At 38.6% G+C, this 12438-nt stretch overlaps 1 protein-coding gene across 1 annotated transcript in view; it reads left to right on the forward strand.

The window, feature by feature from the left end:
* The window catches only part of LACTB2 (lactamase beta 2), a 32277-nt gene extending 20056 nt beyond the window's left edge, over positions 1-12221 (forward strand). Inside the window, exons 4-7 of the mRNA XM_015064704.3 lie at positions 5104-5282; positions 7492-7640; positions 11206-11287; positions 11896-12221. Coding sequence (XP_014920190.2) covers positions 5104-5282; positions 7492-7640; positions 11206-11287; positions 11896-11939 — 454 coding nt within the window. The 3' untranslated portion in view covers positions 11940-12221. The remainder of the gene's footprint in view (positions 1-5103; positions 5283-7491; positions 7641-11205; positions 11288-11895) is intronic.
* Positions 12222-12438: the final 217 nt, after the last annotated feature.

A 12438-nucleotide genomic window follows, 5' to 3' on the forward strand; every position in this document is an offset into this window, starting at 1 on the left:
TTGGTTTTCAAGGTCACCTTGTTCACCTCAGTCAATCCATTGGGTTGTAGAGAAGGAGCATGGAAGGGATCTTTCATGGGAGGCTTTCACAAACCAGACCTTTTGTTACATCGGCTGTAAATTCAGTCATGGTGGGCCACTGCTGACTGCAGGAAGGCTGGAAAAATGGTTTAAATTCATGCCCAGAAAAAAGGAGAAAGGTTTGATGATAAGCTGGCTATTCTCTGACACAAGGCAGATACCAGATTCATCTTCAGATCCTCAGTCCCTGGCACATAGAAGGCACGGAATATTTACCAACACATAGTAAATATCTACAAAGAGGGAAATAGATGAACAGATGAATGAGAAAGAGAAGATGAAGAACTAGGTATCCGTGCCCTCTTTCAAACCAGTGTTCCCTTTTTCCTACTATGCCATTGATTTATAAATTTAATTCATAAACCATAAATTTATGGGCAATTTTCTAAAAATGCTCTTGTTGGAAATACGGTAGTATCTCCTATAATTTGTTCATGATACCTAAGGATAATAAACATTACATTACTACTTCTTCAGGGAGTATTCTCAGCAATGATGAATTTCCCCCATCACACAGTAAGGGTCTGTCTCAAAGGCTTGGGAACCATGGTACTGGTTTATTAGTTATTACAGAATCATGGATATTAGATTTATACCTAATTTGCAGATTGAGAACATTTGGTCCCAGATAACTAATTACCACCCATCTGCCATGAACAGGCCATATCTTTTTAAGCTTTTTATTAAAGTATACAAAAAGAAAAGTGTACATATCAGTGTGCAACATGGTGAATTATTACAAACTGGACAAACCATGTGAGCAGCACTGGATCAAGTGATGACAGTATCAGTGCCCTAAAGCCTCTCATGTGCGTGCTTCGTGTCACTGCCTCCCCCTCACTTGAATGTGATCTTAGATTCATGGGGTGAATTGATGCCAAAGCCCTAGATATTATCTGAATTGCATTTAATTTTTCACTGAATTCTGATTAAGATGAATTATGGGAATCTATTTTAAGATCTGGGAGGTAAATGAAAAGAATCAAAAAAAGTAGACACACTTTTTAAAAATGACTTAGTAAATAACCTTTGCACAAAAATCTAATTATACCAGAGTTTGATTCTCCTTTTTTTTTTTAATGTTTATTTATTTTTGAGAGAGAGAGAGGCAGAGCACAAGTGGGGAAGGAGCAGAGAGAGGGAGACACAGAATCGGAAGCAGGCTCCAGGCTCTGAGCTGTCAGCACAAAGCCTGACGCAGGGCTCGAATTCACAGACTGTGAGATCATGACCTGAGCTGAAGTCGGACACTCAACCGACTGAGCCACCCAGGCGCCCCAAATTATACTAGAATTTGAATAAAACATTTAGTTTACTGATGACATGGTTTCCAATTTCCATCTTTAATAAAGTTAGTAAAACCCAGTTTTAAATGTTAACGAGAAGATTCGTTCAGCAAAAGTTCCATAAACAGAAGATTAAAATCTACTTAAGTCCTCAAGTACTTCATGTCCAGTTGATCTGGTCTACTTGCCAATTTGGGGGGAGAAATACAATAGAGATAGAGACAAGACCCACCAAGAACCCTTTAGTGAAAAAGAAGAAAGCAGGTGTTTCAGTAGGATTTGATTCTGAATATAACCTTCAAGAATTTTCTAGTGACCTAAATTCAATTTCTCAAAGACAAGTCAGTCTGACAGCTTTTGTTACCTGTTCTAAATCTTTTAAGAGAGCCGTCCTTATAAAGTCTGCTGTATCACACAAGTGGCAGAACTAGATAAATGTGGCACCTGATGAATGGGAAGGCCACAGCTGCAGTCCCTCTGATCTGTGGCAAAGCACCTCTGATGTCATCTCCTTTCCTCCCCCTGCCTATGTGAAGTGAATTTTAATACCGTTTTTATGCAGATTAAAGCATTTGCTGCCCAGGTGACTGGAGAACTGGAATTTCTGATCCCCTAATTTAAGAAATCTTATTGCCTTGGTTATCAAAGAAAACCATTACTGAGTTCAGGAGTAGGGAATGGGAGGGAAAAAGAAAGGACGCATTGCAAGCACAGTGACAGATAATAAGACAGTCCGCAGACTCTGAAAAAGAGTGCTTCTCCTGATCAATTTTTGTAGATTAAAAAAAAACAAACAAGATTGGGGTTCTGTTTATAAATGCATTGGATGTGTGATTGTTCATAAGATTGTCCATAAGATATCAAACAACCCACACATGTTTATAGCTGTGAAAATACACCTCCCGGAATTATTTTCATGTAACATTGAACCAGACAAAAGAGATGTCTCCGTATCACTTTTTACTTTCCCTGCCCCAGACCTGGAGCCAGCCATGTCTTCAAGAACCCTGACTTCATTAAGTGGGAAATGGTATTTAGAAACAAAGAACTAAGTGTGAGGTGTGCTCATTACTACCGGAGTATCATTACTTCTGGGCCTTTCATGGAGCTAGAAAAAAGAAAAAATGAATTCATAATGATTCCTCAGTTCAGATGAGAAACAACCCAAAACCTTAATTCCCTCATTCATATATATTTCTTCCTTATCCCACAGTAAAAACCTTGCTTCTCAACATCAATTTACTTACTCGTTTATACTATGATACAATAAACACAAAATAATCTCAGAAACACGGTAACCTTCACACTGCCAAAAATAAACCTATTAAGCCAAGTTCAAAATCCTTCCAGTTCTTTTAATCTTGGGATATATTCTATTAAGGATGTATAATCTTAGTACTTAAAAGTTACTGGAGTTAACATTAGTATGGCTGTTATCTATCTGGTGCATAGTAAGATTGGCTTCTTTCTGTATTCAATGTTAACATTTTCTTTCACCTTTTATTTAGTTTCATGTTTAGAATATATTAGCTTAAAAGTTAAAACCAATAAAAAGTTACTATCAGAGACTTCTTGCTTGTATCTTTGTTCCCTACATCCTACCTGCCTACCCCTATAGGCAACTACATTCATTCATTTTTTTATTTATCCTTCTTTTCTTTTTACAAAAATAAGGAAATAGATACATTTTCATTTCCCTAACTTTCTATACAAAAGAGCAATTATCAACACTCTTGCACACTTTGTTTTTAAGAGAAAAGCATCTGTTAGCCTTTAATGAACCTCCCTCCACATGGCTTCAAGCTACCAGGACACAGCACCCCCCCCCACCCCCCACCCCCCCCCCCCCCCCACACACACACACACACACGCTTAATCTTCTGCTCAGCTCTCCCACTGTCACTGTGTCTTCAAGGTGACAGGCTGTCTGGGGAATTTTCCCTTCCCCAAAACTTTGTAGTACCCCGATCACACCACGCCAGTGATAGGAGCAGCTCCAGTCTTATTCTTGGCAGCATGTACCCGTGTCTGCCCACTGGCTACAGTCCACAGTTTATCAAGGTTTACGGTTGGGCAGAAGCCCCGGTTCCTCTGTCGTGATGCCTCATATCAACTTTCCCAAAGCAAGCTGGATGATACTTGTCAAAGTCGGTCCCGTGCTGATGCATGCCACCGGCATTATCCCAGCCTTCTGGGCGCTTCTGTGCTTACTGATGGGTCTGTGGCTGTGGCTCCCGTGGCCCTGAAATTTCCAGGTCTTCCTCAGTCTGGATGGCTGTGTGGAAAAGGTGCTTGGTGATAAGGCCAAATGGAGACAGGGCAGGGGGAGAGCTTACCCAACTGTGAGGGGTCTGTAGGCGGAGGGAGGTCAAGGATCTGCTTCGTGGCACATTCAGCAAAGTTGATGTTAGGGGCTGGCCCAGGGCCACGCGCTCTCATCAGGGCAGTGCGGGGTGCTGGAGTACAGCTGCCTGTGTGTCTCCGGGGTCCAAACGCCAGGCCAGACACCCACCCGCAGGCTCCCAGAACCATACCAGCCACCTCGTCCTGAGGCCCACCGCGCATGGCCTGAAAGACCAGGGTGCAACGCCAAGTAGACTTGGCAGCCTGCACCAGCAACAAAGCAAAGCATGAAAAGAACCACGCTTTGCTGTCTTTTTTTTTTTTATCACTTGACCGTATATCCTGCGGATTACTCAATATCAGTTCATAGAGAGTTTCATCATTTTTTTTGATGGCTGCTGCATATATTCCATTGTGAGGATGTACCACAATGTGACCACAGTGTCCTATGGATAGGTATGGGGTTGTTCCTAATACTTTGTTTTTATAAATAGCGTGATGAATAACTTGTATATATTTTTTGTTTTTGTGAAGGTATATCTTCAGGGTAAACTTCTAGCAGTGGGAGCGATGGGTCAAAGGGTTATGTAATTTTGCTAGAAAATGCCAAATTCCCTTCATTGTGGGCTTTACTGTTTTGCTCTCCCACCAGCAACTCACGAAAGTGCTTTTTTCTCATAGTCTTGCCATAAAGTATATTGTAAAATAAACATATGCAAAGGAAATTGAAAAAAAATTGTTTTTAAATAATAAAAGCACTGTCTTTGAGTAGTGCAATGATTGTGAATTGTTGTCTCCTTTAAGTATTTTCCTTTCTCTTTTCAAAATTTGTTGTAATCAGTGCATGCTTATTATTGAGAAAAAGGTGGGAAAGTATTGAGTTTGCACTTCAGAATGAGAAATCTGATTTAAAGGAGAGAATTTTCTGGTGATAATTTTCAATGGGCCACAAGAAAAAAAGGACTTTTTGTTTGTTTTTTGGTTTTTTTCCCAAGGCGCCTGGGTGGCTCAGCTGGTTAAGCCTCCAACTTCGGCTCAGCTCACAGTCTCGTGGTTCATGAGTTCGAGCCCCACATTGGACTCTGTGCAGACAGCTCAGAGCCTGGAGCTGCTTCAGATTCTGTATCTCCCTCTCTCTCTGCCCCTTCCCCACTCGTGCTCGCTCGTGCACTCTCTCGCGCGCGTGCTCTCTCTCTCGCGCGCGTGCTCTCTCTCTCGCTCCCTCTCAAAAATAAAAACAGTTTTAAAAAATTTTTAAAGGAGCTTTCTAACAGGTTAACATCATTTATTTGTGTCTTACTGAGATGAGGACAGAGAATAATTTACTTCTCAAAATTTCTTCTAAGCCTAAGAGTCTATAATTGTTACTATTTCTTCTTTGTCTTTTAACTAGAGTTATACACACACCTGGCCACACTGATGATCATATGGCTCTACTTTTAGAAGAGGAAAATGCTCTCTTTTCTGGAGATTGCATCCTAGGAGAAGGGACAACTATATTTGAGGACCTTTATGATTATATGAACTCCCTAAAAGAACTGTTGAAAGTCAAAGCTGATATTATATATCCAGGTGGGTAGTTTCTTACATGTAGCGATCCACATGTGTGACATGATGGAGAAGGTTCATTTTGGTTTGTCTGTATGTGTATTTATGTTTTCAGGGCTTGAAGAGATAGACAGTGCTTCTTTAAATCACCCCCCCCCAGGTCTTATCAAGCCATGCAATTAAAAAGGCTAAGAGTAATATTAATAACTTTATATAAAGATATAAGGGTTATTTTTTAATATCTACACAGCTATTAATAGAACTGTTAAACAAAGGAAATAAGTTTACATTTTCATTCCACAAACTGTCTTCACTTCTGTCAATTTGATTTCTGTTGTAGACTGCATTTTAGCAGTAAACTCTGAGCTCTAGTTTCTTTAACTCACGCTATTGAAATATCAGTAGCTTCCATGTCAACTGTAAAATTGTGTATTCATTTCACTTCTCCAGAAAAAGAAGCCTGTTTTAGTATCTCAGCTGTCACAGCATTGCTCTTCAATATGAACCTCCCTTTTATCCTAAAAGTGAAGAAAGACATAGGACTGGACAAGAGGGCCCAGAAGGAAAAAGAAACGAGGTTACCTAATTGTTTAAGTCCTTCCAACTTGTTCCTAACCAGAGAGCCATGGAGAGACTTGTAATTACAGTGTCTTCAATCCCCTTATATTCTTTCATGAGTTTCTACTGCTGAGGGGATAGGAAACATAGTGGAGCTGGGCATTTGGATTTATTATGACCTAAGAGGAATGGAAGCTGACAGCTGTTTTTAAAGAGAAGAGAGCACATGTTTGATGTACTCACATTGGAGTAAAACTAATGAGAGGCTGCCTTGGTAAAGGTTCTTAACGTGTTTGCTTTAGTGACTCCAGTGAACTGGCCTACTGGCATAGCAGGAACTTAAAATACGTTCTGTAACCATAGCTACTATATATTAAGGCCTGCTACCTCTCAGGTACTGTGCAGGGACCTTTACAGTGTTGTCCTCACAAAAACCCAGTGAAGCAGGTCGTGGGATCTTCATTGCACGGCTGAAGAAACAAGCTCAGGGATTCAGACCTCTGATGGCCACGCAACTAGTAAGTGATAGTCAATATTCCAACCAAAGCCCATGCTCTGTCTGCTGAATTTGTTCTCAAGTATTTTAAACATCCCTCTTGCAGACTTGGGTCATACATAATTTGCACTATCTGAAAGAGCAACTAAATTTCAATATGACTTAGGGGCACCTGGGTGGCTCATTCAGGTAAGCATCTGGCTCTTGGTTTCATCTCAGTTCGAGCCCCACGTCAAGCTCTGCGCCAATAGCATGGAGCCGGCTTGGATTCTCTGCCCTCCCCCCACTCGTGCTCTCTCTTTCTCAAAATAAATAAATGTTAAAAAAAAAATTTTAAAAACTTAAAAAAAAACTTTTACTAGAACTTAATCGGGGTTGTCAGCATTTCTGAATGACTAGCCTATACATAAGATGCTTAAAGTTTTACTGTGGTTCTTGTGAATTTTTAATAGATCTTGGTCACTTACATGAAGCTACTTTTTACATTCCTCCTTTCAATCTTTTATAAGTGTGGCATGGTGGGTAAGAGCACAAGAGTAATTAAAAGCTCACAAGTCAGAACCCCAGCACCGTCCCCTCCTCACTGTTGAACTGTGGGCAAATTATTTACCCTCCTTACACTCCCACTTCTGTTATAAAGAAGGTATGATAAGAGTGCCTACCTCATCGGACTCTTATAATAATAATATATAGAGGGTGGGTGATGGGCATTGAGGAGGGCACCTTTTGGGATGAGCACTGGGTGTTGTATGGAAACCAATTTGACAATAAATTTCATATTTAAAAAAAACAATAATATATATTATGCATTTAGAGCAGTGCCTAGCAGATAATGAGCACACTATAAATAGTACCTATCCTTACTCATGTGCTTACTGTTTTTGTTGTTAATTTTTTTTTTAAGTATATAGTAACATTTCATGCAGATTTTATCTGATATAATACTCTGGTTTTGGCCAGAGTTTGTATGTAATTTTTAAATTTTGTATGTAATTTTTAAAATTTGTATGTAATTTTTAAATCTCTTACACCTGTATCATTTTCCACAAATTCATATTTAGAACACTTAGTATGCTTTTTTAGTACATCATGTGCATTATTTTTAAACAGACTGAATTAATTTCAGTTGTACTTAGGGGTTTTTATCTGTTTGAAATAAATATTATAATTCTAATTCAGGACACGGCCCAGTAATCCATAATGCCGAAGATAAAATTCTGGAATACATTTCTCACAGAAATATGCGAGAACAGCAAATTCTTGCATTACTTCATGATAATTTTGAAAAATCATTTACAACAATGGACCTGGTAAAAAACATTTACAAGGTAATTTTCATTTATCTTATTTGTACATAGCAACAGTTTTATTAGAATACTCTACACAGGGGTACCTGGGTAGCTCAGTCGGTTAAAGCATCAGACTCTTGATTTCAGCTCAGGTCATGATCTCACAGTTTGTGAGTTCAAGCTCCGCATCAGGCTCTGAGCTGACAGAGCAGAGCCTGCCTGGGATTCTCTGTCTCTCTCTCCCTCTGCCCCTCCCTGCTCTCACTTTCTCTCTCTCAAAAATAAATAAATAGATGAAAAAAAAAAGAAGAAGAAGAATCTATGTAATAGAACACATATGGTAGACTTATCACATCCCAGAACAGAATAAGTCTGTTAATTTTATAAGTAGTGCGCTTGTATAAATTTGAGATCAACAATCTCAACGTTCTAGAACACAGAAGTTAAACAAAAATGGACACGGGATACCAAACAAACCATTCTGAACTATCGTTAAACCTTATGTACTTCATTCTGTAGGAGAGACCATTACCAACAGCCTATAGCGATTTATGTATTATTGTATCCCTCTTGATTGTTGGTGTCCTAGTCTGTAGCAAGTGAGAAGGGTTATCTGCTAGAGACATACTGGGATAGCAGGGAGAAGTAGCAATGCCTAACAAGGAAGAAGAAGGAGAAAGTACATGTAACAGAACATGAGTAAATAACTTAGTATATAGAGAAAAGAAACCCTCGCGTCAGTGGTCTCTGAGCATATCACATATAACTACTACCACAACCTGTATAGCCATAAGATACATGGGAGTATAAAGATGAGCTTGAAAAGTACCTGGGCCCAGTTATAATTAGTAAAGAACTGTAACGTTCCATAGGCCTAAGTTATCAAGACAATCACATCATACTCAGTGTGCTTTGTTTTAAAAAGGAGGGATGAGTGGTTAAAATGGCTAAAGATAAAAAGTGCCACTGGCAAAGCGGTAATATAAAGTTTCTTTCTCTGAGAGAGGGGGAGAGAATGCTTATGCATGAGTAAGGGAGGGGTAGAGGGAGAGCCAGACAGAGAATCCTAAGCAGGCTCCACATGTGGAACCCAACTCAGGGCTCAATCCCACGGCCATGACATCATGATCTGAACCGAAATCAAGAGTCGGATGCTTAACTGCCTGAGCCACCCACGAGCCCCTGGTAACATAAATATTTAAATTCTGTGAAAGAGTCCATTTCCTCATAATACTAGAGTATAGCCACTCTAGACTATACATTGGTACACTGGGGTTTTCTCTCCTAACTTAAGTATAGACAGCAGAACTCATAACCCTCCCAGATGAGTCATTAAGCAGTTTCCCATACCCTAAAAAATGCTGGTTCTGCATTCAGAGGTATGTTCAGAGGTATACTCACTGTATATATGTGTCAAGTACCTGTTGCATACAGAATAGTACTAGGTATTACACAGAGATGTATTCAGTCAACATTTACTAGATTCCTGTGCCACACAATGGACGAGATACAGAGTTACACAGATGATTAGAGATCTCTGCCCTCAAAGGACTCATAGTTTAGTGAAGACAGACACGTTCAACAGATAGTTGTAATACTAACTCGCATTTTTTGAACACATTATTATGTGCTAGATGCTGTACTCCTTGTTTCACACTTACAAATGTAATTTGAGGTCCTTAATTCATATACCTCGAATTCTCAATACATGAAGATACTATTATTCCAATTTAATAGACTTAAAAAACAAAAAACTGGGGCGCCTGAGCAGCTCAGTCAGTTAAGCATCTTAGGCTCAGTTAAGCAACTCAGTCAGTTAAGCAACTTAGGCTCAGGTCATGATTTCATGGTTCGTGGGTTCAAGCCCCGTGTCAGGCTCTGTGCTGACAGCTTGCTCAGAGCCTGGAACCTGCTTCAGATTCTGTGTCTCCTTCCCTCTGTGCCCCTCCCCCACCACACTCTGTCTCTCTCTGTCTCTCAAAAATAAATAAATGTTAAAAAAAAATTTTTTTTAAACTGACTCAGAAAGTTTGAGTTAAGTAACTTCCAAAGGTACACCACTAGCAGATGTCACATACTCAAAAGTGAGATGTCAGATACTACTCATATCTTGCTTTTTCTATCACACCAGGCTTCCTCCAAGACCTCTTTATAGTATATCAGAGCATTAAAGAAAGAAGAATAAATTATATCTGATGGAAGATGCAGGGTATTAAGGCTTGCCTGGAAAAGCTTTAAAATTTTAATCATTTAATTGAGTCTTAAAGAGTAAGCATTTCCCAAGCCAGAGTATAGGAGAAAAGAAGCCATTCTAGACAGAAAGAAAAACATGCCCTGGGCGTAATAAACCAGCATTGTGTACATTTGAAAACCCACAAAGAAACTGCATATGACTGGAGCACACAATGCATATGGGGATGGGCAGGAAAGGAATCCCAGGGAATGAGGCAGAAAGGCAAGCATGATCAGATCATGGAAGCTTTCACCACCATGCTAAAAAGTTGGGCTTTAGCCAATAAACCTGGGCATAGCCACTCAAGGATCTTGGGAGAGGAGTCACATAATCAGATCTTGAAGATCACAATGCTGGGGGCGCCTGGGTGGATCAGTTGGTTGGGCATCCAACCTCCACTCAGGTCATGATCTTGCAGTTTGTGGGTTCAAGCCCTGCATTGGGCTCTGTGCTGACAGCTCAGAGCCTGGAGCCTGCTTAGGATTCTTTGTCTCCCTCTCTCTCTGCCCCTCCCCTGCTCTCTCTCTCTCTCTCTTTCTGAAAAATAAACATTTAAAAAAAATTAGAAGATCACAATGGCAGATATGGTAAATGGAGCTTAAGGGAGAGTTGGGGGTTAGAAGTTTATATTTGGAAACATTAATATCTGATACTGCTGTGCCAAGTTGGTTGTGTAAGAAGTGAGTCAACAATACAACTCATTGTTGCATGAATGCTTAGGGGTGCCTGGGTGACTCAGTCAGTTGAGCATCTGACTTCAGCTCAGGTCATGATCTTGCAGTTCATGAGTCCATGCAGAGCTCACTTTGGATCCTCTGTACCCCTCTTTCATTGCCCCTCCCCCTCAAAAAACTTAAATAAACTTTTTTTTTTTTAATGAGTGTTTTCAGAGAAGTCTAAGGAAATTTTCAGGATGAAAACTAAATGATGGGAGAGGTAGTATAACCAATGGAAACATACAAAGATACTATCATGTAACCTAATAAATAAACCATAGGGCCGATGGATCTGTGGCATCATCAAAACTATCTAGAATAATTTTTATAGTTATTTATTTATTCATTCATTCATAAAATGTGGAGTTCCTACTCTGTGCCATTATGCTAAGCACTGGGTATTCAGTGATGAACAAAACTGACACTATTAACTGTCTAGACTGTTCAGTCTATTTGATCTACAGGTATATAGATAGAAATACAGTGGCCTAAAGCAAGACATGTACAAGGTGAAATCATTTTGATTATTCCTCTATAAAAATGTATTTAAGTTAAAATTTTCCCCTTTTGATGCATTTTTTCTTCAATAGTTTCAAAACGATTTACTTCTTTTTTAAAAAGGAAATATTTTCTTTCACTCTTGTCTTTCTTTTAGACTGTTCCTGAGCATTTATATAAGATGGCTGAACATAATGTCTTGCTTCATTTAATAAAATTAGAAAAAGAAGGAAAAATCTGTAAGTATACTTCCAAACTTCACTTCTTTTATTACCAGCATCTAAAATATTTTCTTACAAGTCCCTCCTTGAACGTCACTGTAAGATGGAGAAACGCACTAGGAAGGGTTAATAGTGAAAGTGGACCACAAGTTGGAACCTAAAGTTCCCACAGGAATTAGAATTTTGCTTAGGGGTTGCAGTTCTTACCCACCAGAACTATAATCAAAGGCGTGTAATGGAAAGATAGTTTCTCCTCTCCCAACCACAAGACCACAAAGAATTTCACATGTAGAAGGCTTGGGAACAGCCAAATGTTTTAGCAGTAGTAAAGGTAGTAACACAAAGATATTAAAGCAGTCAATCTGTCTTTACTAGTTTTAGGTTAATTCATCAAATTAATCTTTCTAGAAGTTTAATCCTTAAAATCAAGAAGCTTAAAGCTTGAATTTTGTGTAGAAGCCTCAACAATGCTCTTATATGTCCAAAAATAAAAAAAATACCCACTTTATATTGAGCAATAAAATTATTTTAGGAATGAATGCTTTTACTAGCCACAAAATAACTTAAAATCCATTAAATTTGCTTATCTGTTGTTAAATTTTTACTCTCTAATTTTCTTTCCACAGTTAGCAACATGGATCCTGACAAGAAATGGAAAGCTAATCTTTAGTTGCAGATTGATGCAAGCTTGTGTTGGTTTGTTTTTAGAGAATGGTGTGATTTTCTTAACTATTAATTATTTATATGAAAGACAGAGTATAGAACATTGAAAACAACCCTAGATATACTTTAAAATATTGTCATATTTTCTTCTAAAATAAATATTACATTCTACATTTTACATGTTACTTATCTAACCTGAGTCGTATAACATTTTATCAAAAATTCAGAATCCAACAATGTATCCATGTTCAACAAATTCAATAAAATGGCTACTTTAAAAATAATAGAATTTGTGTAATTTAAAACTGAATATTATTCTTGGAGATTAGTTATCTATTACAAATGGCCAATAATACCATTTTCTCCAGCTGCTGCAGTTAACAGCACAGATTTCTACATAATCCTTCTTTACATCTGTAGATAACAGCTTTGTTTTCATGCTTCTATCGATTATGATTTTATTTTAGTTCTATAGCCCTGTATCTTGTATATTTTCTTATAATGGT

The sequence above is a fragment of the Acinonyx jubatus genome, chromosome F2 (assembly GCF_027475565.1).
Source record: "Acinonyx jubatus isolate Ajub_Pintada_27869175 chromosome F2, VMU_Ajub_asm_v1.0, whole genome shotgun sequence".
Classification (NCBI taxonomy): domain Eukaryota; kingdom Metazoa; phylum Chordata; class Mammalia; order Carnivora; family Felidae; genus Acinonyx; species Acinonyx jubatus.